The sequence below is a fragment of the Lepus europaeus genome, chromosome 21 (genome assembly GCF_033115175.1).
Source record: "Lepus europaeus isolate LE1 chromosome 21, mLepTim1.pri, whole genome shotgun sequence".
Classification (NCBI taxonomy): Eukaryota; Metazoa; Chordata; class Mammalia; order Lagomorpha; family Leporidae; genus Lepus; species Lepus europaeus.
In genome coordinates, this window is record NC_084847.1 from 1069678 (window position 1) to 1079452 (window position 9775).

A 9775-nucleotide genomic window follows, 5' to 3' on the forward strand; every position below is an offset into this window, starting at 1 on the left:
GGGCTGGCGACACGCCTCCCGTGGCCCTTCCCTCCCGCAGCCTTAGACGCAAAGAAACCACACCCAGGAGATGCGGCTGGCCTTTATTTCTGGCCACAGTAAGGGCGGGAGCGGCGGAGGAAGCCTGCGGGCAGTGCGTGTTCTGGCCCTGCCCTCGTGTTCCGGGAATTCAGACAGGGGTGCCCTTGGGCTGTCCCTTCGCCTTCAGCCTGGCGGGGTAGTCCCAGGGGTCCACATGGACCCTCTCCAAGTTCAGCACTGGCTCCTCGAGGCTGGGGTCCCCGCTCTTGCGCCGCTGGGCCAGAATCATGGCCCGCAGGAGCGGCGGGTAGGGCACGGACCGCGGGGCGTCCGCGGGCCCCGGCACGTACGCCGCGAAGGCCGCCTCTTCGTGCTTGGGCACCAGCCGCCAGTCGTGGTACATGGCCTGGGGAATCTCGCGCTCCTCGCCTTCCGTCTTCCCTGCGGAGGCAAAGGCGGGGCTCAGCGCGCCCGCTCCGCGGCTCCCCGCGCCCCCGTCCGCGTCCCTCGCCGCGCGGCCGGCCTTACCCTTGAAGGTCAGGACGCCCCAGGCCTTGCCGTGGTCCAAGTTCTGCAAAGCAAGCGGCTCGGGTCAGCTGGGCCGCGCCTGCGCCCCGAGCCCCGCGGCGCCGGCGGGGACACGCACCTGCGCCGTGTAGTCGGGCCGCACGCGCGTGAGCCTCCAGTAGCACGGCTCGTCGTGCTGCCACAGCCAGGACTTGCGCGTGACCAAGCGGCCCAGGCCGAAGCGCGGCAGGCAGCCGAGCAGCTGCAGCAGGCGGCTCTCGCGGCGCGCGTCGGCCCAGGCGCGCACGGGCAGGCGGCGGCCCGAGTGCGGCCGCGTCAGGGTCTCGTAGTCCAGGGCGTAGCGCTGCGAGTCCCGCGGCTGCTCCCGCTGCTCCCGCAGGGCGCGCACGCGGCGGGCCAGCTCCGCGATCAGCCGCGGCCGAACCTTCTTGCGCGCCATGGTCCCGCCGCGCGGCCCGGGGCACCCGCCGGAACCTGCCGCGGCTGCGCGGACGAGGGCGCGCCGGAAGCGAGCGGGCGCGCAGGCCGGAAGGGAGGAGAGGCCGGGCCGGCCATGGCGGGAGCGGGGTGCGGGCGCCGCAGGCCGCCGACCTGGGAGATCTCGGACTCGGACGCCGAGGGCCCCTCCGGGGCGGCGGCCGGCGCGGGAACCCAGGGGCCGGCGGCCGAGGCGCTGCGGCCGGCGCGGGCCCTGAGGCGCCTCGCGGTGGGCGTAGACCCAGGTGCGGGGCGAGGGCCGCGCCGCGGGCGGTGGTCTTGGGCGGGGGAGGCCGCGGCCTCGGGAAGGCGGAGCGGCTGAGTCGTGCCCCTCGGCGGCCCCAGCCATCCTGGAGGACGCTGGCGCGGACGTCCTGCTGCAGGCGCTCGGCGCCCTGGGCTGTCAGTGCCGCCTCGAGCCCCAGCGCCGCCCGCGGAGCCTGAGTTGGAGCTGGGGGACCCCCGACCCCTGCCCCCGCAGCGTGAGTGCCCACGGCGGACTGCGTGTCCCGAGGAGTGGAGGTGCGGGGAGGGAGCTCGCGCCCCGCTGCTGCCCGACGACCCGGGCTGCGCTCTCCCGGCGGCGGACCCTGGGCCGGGCGAGAGCGGCGGCGCGTCCCGCTGTCCCCGCAGGCCCCTTCGGAAGAGCGGGAGCTGCTGTCGCTGCTGCTGCTGGAGCCCGAGGAGTTTCTGCGGGGCGCGGCCCGGCTGGCTCAGGTGCTCCGCGGGACAGAGCTGGACAGGGTCTGGGTGCGCTGGGACCGCCCCTGGGGGGAAGCTGCAGCAGGCGGGGGTGCAGAGGTGCACCAGGGACTTGGGGGAGCCGGGTCAGTTCTTGCAGGGTCGGGAGGCGCACCCAGGACACTGTCTCCAGGGGAGCAGAGCCACTTTTCTCAAAAGTGAGCCGCGCAGGGACGCACCTGCCAGGCCCTTGCACGCACCCCTGGCTCTTGCCCCGTCGGCAAATGGGGTGCAGTTTCTCCCCTTCAGGCCTCCGGCCCCATCTGCTCAGTGCCCTGGGTCTCTCCCGAGAGCCCCTCCCGCCCCCACCTGGCCGTCGTGGGACTGGACGCCTACCTGTGGTACTGCTCACCCCCTGCTCGTAGGGTTGGGGGTGGCGAGGTCGGGGTGCTGGTGGGGCCCCTGCAGGAGAGCTAGTGAGCTCCCCTTGAGTGAGGGCTTCGCTCTGCGCGGGAAGGAAGTAGTGGTTGGGGGGCCGAGGGACAGTTACCCCTGCCCAGGTCCAGCCAGCCCAGTGCACGGGGGACACAGTCACCCAGGAGTCCAGAGGAGGCCCGCGGTGGAGTGCCCGTCGGCAGGCCTGAGGTGCAGGAGGTGAGGTGGCCGCCCCCGGAGGCCAGCCAGGCCCCTGCGGGAGGCCCGTGGTCCACACGCTGTGCTCCACCCTCCCAGGCCCTGGTCCTCCTCCAGCTCTGGGCGGACCTGGACGTGCTGCTGGTGGCCTCGTGGCAGGAGCTGAGTCAGCACGTGTGCGCGCTCACCAGAGCCCTGGCCCAGCGCCCGTTCAAGTGCGAGCCCCCCACCCCCCGGCCCGAGGGCGCTGAGGGCCTGCTGCCGCTGGGGAGGTTAGCAAAGGCCTCCCGTTCTCCCCAAGGCAGGCAGCACCGGGAGGCCCAGGCCTTCTCCTTCTGCACGGCAGGGCGCTGGGCCGCAGGTGTGCGGGTAACCAGGGATGGCCGTGGGCTGCGGGAGGCCTGGCAGCGGCAGATCATGCAGTTTAACCGGGTCAGCCCCGCCGTGGCCGGCTCCATCGTCACCGCCTTCCCCTCTCCACGGCTCCTGCAGCAGGTACGCCTCCCGGTGCAGGTGCGGGGAGCAGGTCACGGAGGCGCACCTGCTCATCTTCGGGCCTGCTCCCCTAGGCACTGGCAGCCTGCAGCACGGAGCGGGAGCGCCTGGGCCTCCTGGCGGACCTCCCCGTGAGAGCCAGCAGGCACGCTCGGCCTCGCAAGGTGGGGCCTGACCTCTCCCGCCGGCTCTGCCTCTTCCTGAGCACCGCCAACCCTGACCTCCTGCTGGACCTGGGCTCCTGACCTGCAGCCCAGGGCCTCCCTGCCTCCCACACGCAGGCAGAGGTCCGGGGGGTCGCACACAGGCAGAGAAGGCGCGGGACATTCGGGAGCTGGAAGAACACCCAGAGGCCTGGTGGCCCCCAGAGAACAGGAGGAAGACGGGGTGGACACCGCCAGGCGTGGAGAGCAGCCCCGGCCTGGAGCTGGGTGCAGGCGGTGTGAGACACAACCTGTTTATTGCCGTCACTGGGGCTGCGGGAACAGCCGAGCACGCAGGGAGAGCTGAGGCTGTGGGCCGTCGGCAGCCCTGCTCCAGCCCTGGCCGCCCAGGTCCACGGGTGCGTGGGCGTGGCCGAGGGGGTGCTGGCCCCGGCAGGAAGGACTGTCCTGGCCTCAGGTGAGCGGGGCCAGGCCCTTCTGACCCAGCGCGGGGCCGAGAAATGGGACACGGAAGCTCTCCCGGCGCGGGCGAGTCAGGTCCGTCGGCAGCGCTTCCTCTGGCAGGGCGCGGCGGCCGGGGGCGCCGGGGGCTTGTGGCGGCTGGAGTTCATGCTGAGCACCCAGCCCAGCCTGTTGTGCAGCAGCTGCTTGAGGCCGGGCGGCAGCGGCAGGCCCTCCAGGGTGTCGCCCGAGTGCGGCCGCAGCTGGCGCAGGCGGAAGCAGCACAGGTACTGCAGGGAGGTGGCGCTGGCGCAGGAGCGGATCACCTTCATGCTGCTCCGGGCCGCCGTGGAGCACACCATCGGGTAGAACTTCCTGTTCCGCAGCTTGGTGGCAGCCACCCCTGCAGGGGAACACGGTGCTGAGTCCGTCCCCAGCCCGGGCCGGGCGAGGAAGCCGGGCCCCGCGCGCCCTTACCTATGCACTTCCTGTTCTTGAAGAAGGTGAGCGTGCCGTGCCAGGTGTCCAGGTGCACGCCGATGATGGAGCCTTGGCCGAACCGGGAGGAGAAGCTCGTCTTGTCGCCCTTGTGGTGCAGGAGCCCTGCGGGCGGCCGAGCCGTGAGCGAGGGGCCCTCTGCTGCCCCGCCCCGCCCCGCCACGGGCAGCTCACCTGTGTAGGACAGGCCCCAGCTGTCCTCGTCCCGCCCCAGCAGACTGCAGAACGTGTGGTGGTACTTGTCCAGGTCCACGTCCGACGTCCCGATGCCCACCATCTAGGCGAGGCGGGGCTGGGCAGAGGGCGCCAGGGGCCGGGACCCCCAGCCCGCGCCCCGGCGCCAGCAGCGGCTTACCATGTCAGTGCCGTACACGGGCGACGTCATCTTGATCTCCCAGAAGTGCTGGCCCTCGCCCAGCTCCTTGGTGCCCCGGATGGCGGCGGTGCCGCAGCTGTACTCCGTGTGGAAGCTGACTTTGCGGTTGTCACAGCTCAGCAGGGTGGCTGAGGACTTGTTCAGGGCGTCCCAGACCCAGTCAAACTCTGTAAGGGCAGAGAGGCCCGAGCTGGGGCGGCCCCCGGGCCTGACCCGCCCCCCGGGCCGCCCGCCCCCGGCTCTCACGGTCCGCGTCTTCCCCACAGCGGCAGTCCTTGCTGCGGTGTGCGCCGTGCGGGCTGCTGCGGGGCGCGGCCTCGCTCTGGCCATCGCAGTCACAGAAGGACTCCCCGGTCACGGGCACGGCGCTGGGGATGGCGGGCGGCAGGGCCGCGTACTCCAGGTCAGAGTCGGAATCGCTGTGCTGGGAGGGAAGACGAAGCCGTTCCCCCGGGCCCCACCTGCTCCCGCCCACCGAGGAAGGGGCCAGGGACTTCCTGGGGCCACCGCCACCTGGACCAGGCTGGAGGAGCCCCGAGGCCGTGTGAGCCGTGGACGGGGAGGGAGAACAGGGCCGGCCCAGCTGCCAGTCCGCTCGGTCAGAGGGGCTGGACCCTGAGCCCGCCCTGGGGTGCAGGCCCATCACCCAGCTCGCCTGCCGTCTCCAGGGTCCTGCCAACTGACCCACGCCCTCCTGGGGGGTCGGCTGAGCCCCCTCCCCTGCACGGCAGCCAGGCAGACCCTGGCCCACCCCTGGCTCCTACTGCTTTCGGAATAAACATCAGGTACTGCCGACACCGACGCCGCTGCTGGCTGAGCCTCCGGCCCTCCTCACCCACCCCCACGGGGTGCAGCTGCACCCGGCGGCCTGTCCACACCCTAGCTCACTGCCACTGCTGCTCCTGCCGGGGAGGGGCCTGGCAGGGACACCCCTGAGTGGGCTGGGGGTGGGGCTGTGCCCTCCCTCCGGGAGGAGAGCCACTTGGGAGGTGTCTGCCCCCAGAAAAGCCACAGGGAACACAGGGAGTGCGCAGTGAGCATGTCAGCGTGTCTGGGGAGACCGGACTGCACCCCATGGCATGCGGGGCTCCCCAGAGGTAAGGCAGGCCACTGTCAGAGCCGGGTCACAGGTCAGCACCTCAGCCCAGACACGCAGGGCGCCCGCCCACACCATCAGGTGTGACGGACGCAAGTGGCACGGCTGGCAGGCACGGCCAGCATCCCTCAGCGGTGAGCCTGCAGGGCAGGGACAGGTGACAGGTGCCTCAGGTACACGGCCAGGATGAGGGCCAGGCCTCCAGGTGGCCCAGGTGCGACCCAGGAAGCTGCCACGCCTGGTGGTCCGAGGCCCGGGGCAGGGCACCTGACAATGAGCCGGCTGCGTCAGCAGCACCACACGCGCACAGGGGGCCTCCTGGCACCGGCGAGCTCAGGACGTTACGTGGGAGCTGGCCGGGCACGCAGGTGCACCTGCTGTCCCCAAACTAAAGAGGCGTGAGCCACCCAGGCCCCGCATCCCTTGACCGGGCAGAACCTTCCTGCCCCGGGCCCGGCCGCGCCCCCTCCCGGCCGGGGCCTACCTGCCCGTCAGAGTTGTAGCCCCAGTCCGCCGCGCCGGCCAGGGCCACAGCCCGGGCGTCCGCATCCCGGCGGGCAGCGCTCAGGACGAAACGCCACGCCCTGCTGCTCCGGGGGCGCCTGGCCATGACGGAGAGGCCCTGGAAGGGACACAGGGTCAGAGCAGGGGCCGCGCCGCACCCCAGCCCGGGGCGCCCCGCGCCCCTACCTCCCGCCAGCGTCCGAGCGCCACGGCCAGCTCAGGGCAGACCGCGAGGAGGGCCGCCCCGACTCCCATGGCTCCCGCGCCCGCAGCCCATCTGCGGGTCCCGCCCGCCGGGCCCTGGACATCCCAAACCCGCGCTCCTCCTCCGCTCTGCGGCGGCCAATGGCCTCCCCGGGCCGCCGACGCCCCAGGGCGCAGCGGCCACGCACCCCGCTTCCTCGGCCCGCGCCCGGCCTGGGGGCGCAGGGCACAACGCCACCCGGCGGGCGCGGGGAGCGCCGCGCCGATGAGTGGCCAGTGGTCAGCTGGGTCTCCCGGGCCCGCGGCGAAGGGCGGGCCTGACAGCGCCGAGCAGCCGCGGCCCGGGAGAGACAAAGGCCCCGCCCGCGCCGAGCGCCCTCGGCCGCCCGCAGGCCCCCGCGCCGCCGCCGCTCACCTGCCGCCGCCGGCCCGGCCCTGACCTACTTTCCGCTCCCAACGAGACGTAAACATCCCCCGACCCCCGCGCCGCATTGGCCCAGGCGGCCGGAGGCGGGCGCGCCCGGCTCGACGCTCCTGGAGGGCGGGGTGGGTCTCCGGGGGCGCAGCTGTCGCGGAGAGGTTGCCGCGCCTGTCAATCCTGGCTCAACGTCCCCATTGGTCGCTTCTCAAGCGCTCGGAGCCAGGCCTCGCACGGCCATTGGGCGAGGGACGCGGAAGACAAGCCGTTCCAGGGTCCGGCCTTGACACGGAAGTAGGTCCGTTTCCGTTACGTCTTCGAACCGGAAGTACGCGCGCGGCGCGTCGGGTCCTCGGGCGGTCTGATTGGTGGAGGGGAGCGGGACGAGGCCCGTCAACGGGCGCCAGGGGCGGGCTCGCGCCGCTCATTGGCTGGCAGGCCCGTCACTCCGGCGGCGACGCGCGGCGGGTGAGAGAAAGCGAGCCGGGAGCCGCTGGGGGCTGCCCGCGGCGCGATGGAGGCGGAGGCCGGTGAGCGCGCGGGCCCGGGGCGAGCTCGGGACCCCGCCGCGCCGTCTGCGAGGGGCAGAGCGCGCGGCCCCGAGGCCGGGGCGTGCGCTGCCCCGCGGGCCGCCGCTCTCCGCTCGGCCCTGAGCCGCCGCTCTCCGTTTGTGCCCAGAGCTCGGGAACCTGGCCGGCGTCCGGCACGTCCTTCTCGTTCTCTCGGGGAAGGGCGGCGTCGGCAAAAGCACCCTCGCGGCGGAGCTGGCCTTGGCCCTGCGCCACCAAGGCAAGAAGGTGAGGCCCCGCCGCCCCGGCCGCCCCGGCCGCCCCGTCGGGGGCTCGGCCTGACCCGGCCGGGCCTCGCCCCGCAGGTGGGGATCCTGGACGTGGACCTGTGCGGCCCCAGCATCCCGCGCATGCTCCGGGCGCAGGGCAGGGCGGTGCACCAGTGTGACAGCGGCTGGGCGCCCGTGTTCGTGGGCCGCGAGCAGAGCGTCGCCCTCATGTCCGTGGGCTTCCTGCTGGAGAAGCCGGACGAGGCCGTGGTGTGGAGAGGCCCCAAGAAGAACGGTAGCGGCCGGGCTCGGGGCTCGAGGGAGGAGCCGCGCCGGCGGCCGGGGTCCCCGGTGTCAGCGGGGGGCTGGGGAGGCCGCGGCGGGCCCCGGGCGGGCGCCCCAGCACGGCGGCTCTCCTCGCAGCCTTGATCAAGCAGCTCGTGTCGCACGTGGCCTGGGGACAGTTGGATTACCTGGTCGTGGACACGCCCCCAGGGACCTCGGACGAGCACATGGCTGCCGTGGAAGCCCTGCGCCCCTGCAGGCCCCTGCAGGCCCTGCTGGTCACCACCCCGCAGGTAGCCCTGGCCGCACCCTCTGCCCGGGCGGGCGGCTCTGCAGGGGCGCTCCGGCCGCCCGTGATTGGCCGTCCTGTCTCCCTGACCCAGGCGGTGTCCGTGGGGGACGTGCGGCGGGAGCTGACCTTCTGCAGGAAGGCGGGGCTGCAGGTGCTGGGGGTCGTGGAGAACATGAGCGGCTTCACCTGCCCGCACTGCTCGGTGAGCCCCGGGGGGCCTTGGGGAGGCCCGGCGGGGGCGGGGTGCCAGGCCGGCTGCACCTGCCCGCACTGCACACTGCTCGGTGAGCCCCGGGGGCCCTGGGGAGGCCCGGCGGGGGCGGGGTGCCAGGCCGGCTGCACCTGCCCGCACTGCACACTGCTCGGTGAGCCCCGGGGGCCCTGGGGAGGCCCGGCGGGGGCGGGGTGCCAGGCCGGCTGCACCTGCCCGCACTGCACACTGCTCGGTGAGCCCCGGGGGGCCTTGGGGAGGCCCGGCGGGGGCGGGGTGCCAGGCCGGCTGCACCTGCCCGCACTGCACACTGCTCGGTGAGCCCCGGGGGCCCTGGGGAGGCCCCGCGGGGCGGGGTGCCAGGCTGGCTGCACCTGCCCGCACTGCACACTGCTCGGTGAGCCCTGGGGGGCCTTGGGGAGGCCCGGCGGGGGCCGGGTGCCAGGCCGGCTGCACCTGCCCGCACTGCTCGGTGAGCCCCGGGGGGCCTTGGGGAGGCCCGGCGGGGGCCGGGTGCCAGGCCGGCTGCACCTGCCCGCACTGCTCGGTGAGCCCCGGGGGGCCTTGGGGAGGCCCGGCGGGGGCCGGGTGCCAGGCCGGCTGCACCTGCCCGCACTGCACACTGCTCGGTGAGCCCCGGGGGGCCTTGGGGAGGCCCGGCGGGGGCGGGGTGCCAGGCCGGCTGCACCTGCCCGCACTGCTCGGTGAGCCCCGGGGGGCCTTGGGGAGGCCCGGCGGGGGCCGGGTGCCAGGCCGTCGCCCGCCTCACCACTCTGTCTCTTAGGAATGCACCAACGTCTTCTCCAGGGGTGGAGGCGAGGAGCTGGCCAGACACGCGGGGGTCCCCTTCCTAGGTGGGTCCGGAGCCTCTGCTGGTGGTTCTGACCTGCACCCCCCAGTGCCTGGGGGCGGGAGCAGCAGGAGCCCGGGTGTCCTGTCACATCTCCACCAGGCGAGCCCCAGGGACCTTCCTGTGTCCACAGGCTCTGTGCCTCTGGACCCCGAGCTCACCAGGAGCCTGGAGGAGGGCCGAGACTTCATCCAGGAGTTCCCCAAGAGCCCTGCGTTCCCCGCACTGACCGCCATAGCCCGGAAGGTTCTGGACGGGGCTGCTGCTCACCACTCCTGACACGGGCAGCCCATGGCCACCCCCGGTGCCTCAGAGGGCTGTGCGGAGCAGCGGACCTGCAGGCCGCCCTGCCCGGGGGCAGTCTCGGGGCCAGCGGCCTTCCCTGTGGGCCTGTGACAGACTGGCGTGGGGCCTGGTGCCCCGCCCCGGCCCCGCTGAGGGCCCCCCTGCTCGCCCACTCTGGTAAGGGAGGACCCCACCCCATTAAACACCTCCCGCTGCACGGTTTCAAGTCTGGCATGTCTCGCCTTGCCTCTGCCGGTCCCCCGCAGAGGCCCGAGGCTCGGGTGTGGGCCCTGCGTCTTGTCTGGGGAGACCTTGCCAGAGAAACCCTGGTGAACTACCGCCCGGGGGACCCAGCACTCGGGCAGAGCCTGGGACCCTGGTGCCTGCTGTTTGTGTGCGAGGAGCTCGGGCCGTTGGCTCAGACTTGGGGTGGGGCCAGGGGGCGGCGGGGCCGGGCCGATGGGCAGGCACCGCGTGGTGCCCATGTAACCTGGCCGGCCTGCAGCGGGGCGCAGGGTGGAGGTGGCTGGTGCGGTCG

General features: G+C 73.7%; 4 protein-coding genes across 8 annotated transcripts; 2 read left to right on the forward strand and 2 right to left on the reverse strand.

Annotated features, from left to right (window-relative positions):
* Positions 1-69: 69 nt before the first annotated feature.
* On the reverse strand, positions 70-1027 carry MRPS34 (mitochondrial ribosomal protein S34). The gene is made up of 3 exons (XM_062180715.1): positions 668-1027; positions 550-592; positions 70-462 (listed from the first exon to the last, which is right to left on the reverse strand). Exons 1-3 carry the CDS (start codon positions 986-988, stop codon positions 170-172), a joined length of 657 nt encoding a protein of 218 aa, XP_062036699.1. The 5' UTR covers positions 989-1027; the 3' UTR covers positions 70-169.
* Positions 1028-1102: 75 nt separating this feature from the next.
* EME2 (essential meiotic structure-specific endonuclease subunit 2) lies at positions 1103-5109 on the forward strand. Its single transcript, XM_062180919.1, has 8 exons — positions 1103-1271; positions 1372-1508; positions 1660-1743; positions 2017-2108; positions 2268-2361; positions 2440-2555; positions 2646-2835; positions 2910-5109. Exons 1-8 carry the CDS (start codon positions 1103-1105, stop codon positions 3078-3080), a joined length of 1053 nt encoding a protein of 350 aa, XP_062036903.1. The 3' UTR covers positions 3081-5109.
* SPSB3 (splA/ryanodine receptor domain and SOCS box containing 3) lies at positions 3445-6649 on the reverse strand. 4 transcript variants are annotated; one of them, XM_062180710.1, is made up of 7 exons: positions 6534-6649; positions 5895-6032; positions 4561-4738; positions 4294-4481; positions 4113-4215; positions 3918-4043; positions 3445-3843 (listed from the first exon to the last, which is right to left on the reverse strand). In XM_062180710.1, exons 2-7 carry the CDS (start codon positions 6018-6020, stop codon positions 3533-3535), a joined length of 1032 nt encoding a protein of 343 aa, XP_062036694.1. In that variant the 5' UTR covers positions 6021-6032; positions 6534-6649; the 3' UTR covers positions 3445-3532. The 4 variants fall into 4 exon arrangements, with proteins under 4 accessions (XP_062036694.1, XP_062036696.1, XP_062036695.1 ...); XM_062180712.1 differs by lacking the exon at positions 6534-6649 and adding an exon at positions 6307-6477; XM_062180711.1 differs by lacking the exons at positions 5895-6032; positions 6534-6649 and adding an exon at positions 5453-5547.
* A 328-nt stretch (positions 6650-6977) lies between these two features.
* NUBP2 (NUBP iron-sulfur cluster assembly factor 2, cytosolic) lies at positions 6978-9330 on the forward strand. 2 transcript variants are annotated; one of them, XM_062180713.1, is made up of 7 exons: positions 6978-7066; positions 7215-7333; positions 7411-7609; positions 7738-7892; positions 7983-8093; positions 8887-8956; positions 9086-9330. In XM_062180713.1, exons 1-7 carry the CDS (start codon positions 7051-7053, stop codon positions 9229-9231), a joined length of 816 nt encoding a protein of 271 aa, XP_062036697.1. In that variant the 5' UTR covers positions 6978-7050; the 3' UTR covers positions 9232-9330. The 2 variants fall into 2 exon arrangements, with proteins under 2 accessions (XP_062036697.1, XP_062036698.1); XM_062180714.1 differs by having other exon boundaries at positions 7471-7609.
* The last annotated feature ends 445 nt before the right edge of the window (positions 9331-9775 follow it).

What these genes read in the sequence shown, in the direction of transcription:
- EME2 (XM_062180919.1), top strand. Translation starts at nt 1,103, where the DNA reads ATGGCGGGAGCGGGGTGCGGGCGCCGCAGGCCGCCGACCTGGGAGATC. An exon ending in GGACTGGACGCCTACCTGTG is followed by an intron (nt 2,109 to 2,267) that starts GTACTGCTCACC and finishes ACCCCTGCCCAG; the next exon opens with GTCCAGCCAGCCCAGTGCAC. An exon ending in CTCCACGGCTCCTGCAGCAG is followed by an intron (nt 2,836 to 2,909) that starts GTACGCCTCCCG and finishes CTGCTCCCCTAG; the next exon opens with GCACTGGCAGCCTGCAGCAC.
- NUBP2 (XM_062180713.1), top strand. An exon ending in GAGAGGCCCCAAGAAGAACG is followed by an intron (nt 7,610 to 7,737) that starts GTAGCGGCCGGG and finishes CTCTCCTCGCAG; the next exon opens with CCTTGATCAAGCAGCTCGTG. An exon ending in TGCTGGTCACCACCCCGCAG is followed by an intron (nt 7,893 to 7,982) that starts GTAGCCCTGGCC and finishes TCCCTGACCCAG; the next exon opens with GCGGTGTCCGTGGGGGACGT.
- MRPS34 (XM_062180715.1), bottom strand. Translation starts at nt 988, where the DNA reads ATGGCGCGCAAGAAGGTTCGGCCGCGGCTGATCGCGGAGCTGGCCCGC. An exon ending in GGCCCGACTACACGGCGCAG is followed by an intron (nt 593 to 667) that starts GTGCGTGTCCCC and finishes CTTGCTTTGCAG; the next exon opens with AACTTGGACCACGGCAAGGC. An exon ending in GGGCGTCCTGACCTTCAAGG is followed by an intron (nt 463 to 549) that starts GTAAGGCCGGCC and finishes TTGCCTCCGCAG; the next exon opens with GGAAGACGGAAGGCGAGGAG.
- SPSB3 (XM_062180709.1), bottom strand. Translation starts at nt 4,957, where the DNA reads ATGGGCCTGCACCCCAGGGCGGGCTCAGGGTCCAGCCCCTCTGACCGA. An exon ending in CTGGGGCCTGTCCTACACAG is followed by an intron (nt 4,044 to 4,112) that starts GTGAGCTGCCCG and finishes GGCCGCCCGCAG; the next exon opens with GGCTCCTGCACCACAAGGGC. An exon ending in CAAGAACAGGAAGTGCATAG is followed by an intron (nt 3,844 to 3,917) that starts GTAAGGGCGCGC and finishes GTTCCCCTGCAG; the next exon opens with GGGTGGCTGCCACCAAGCTG.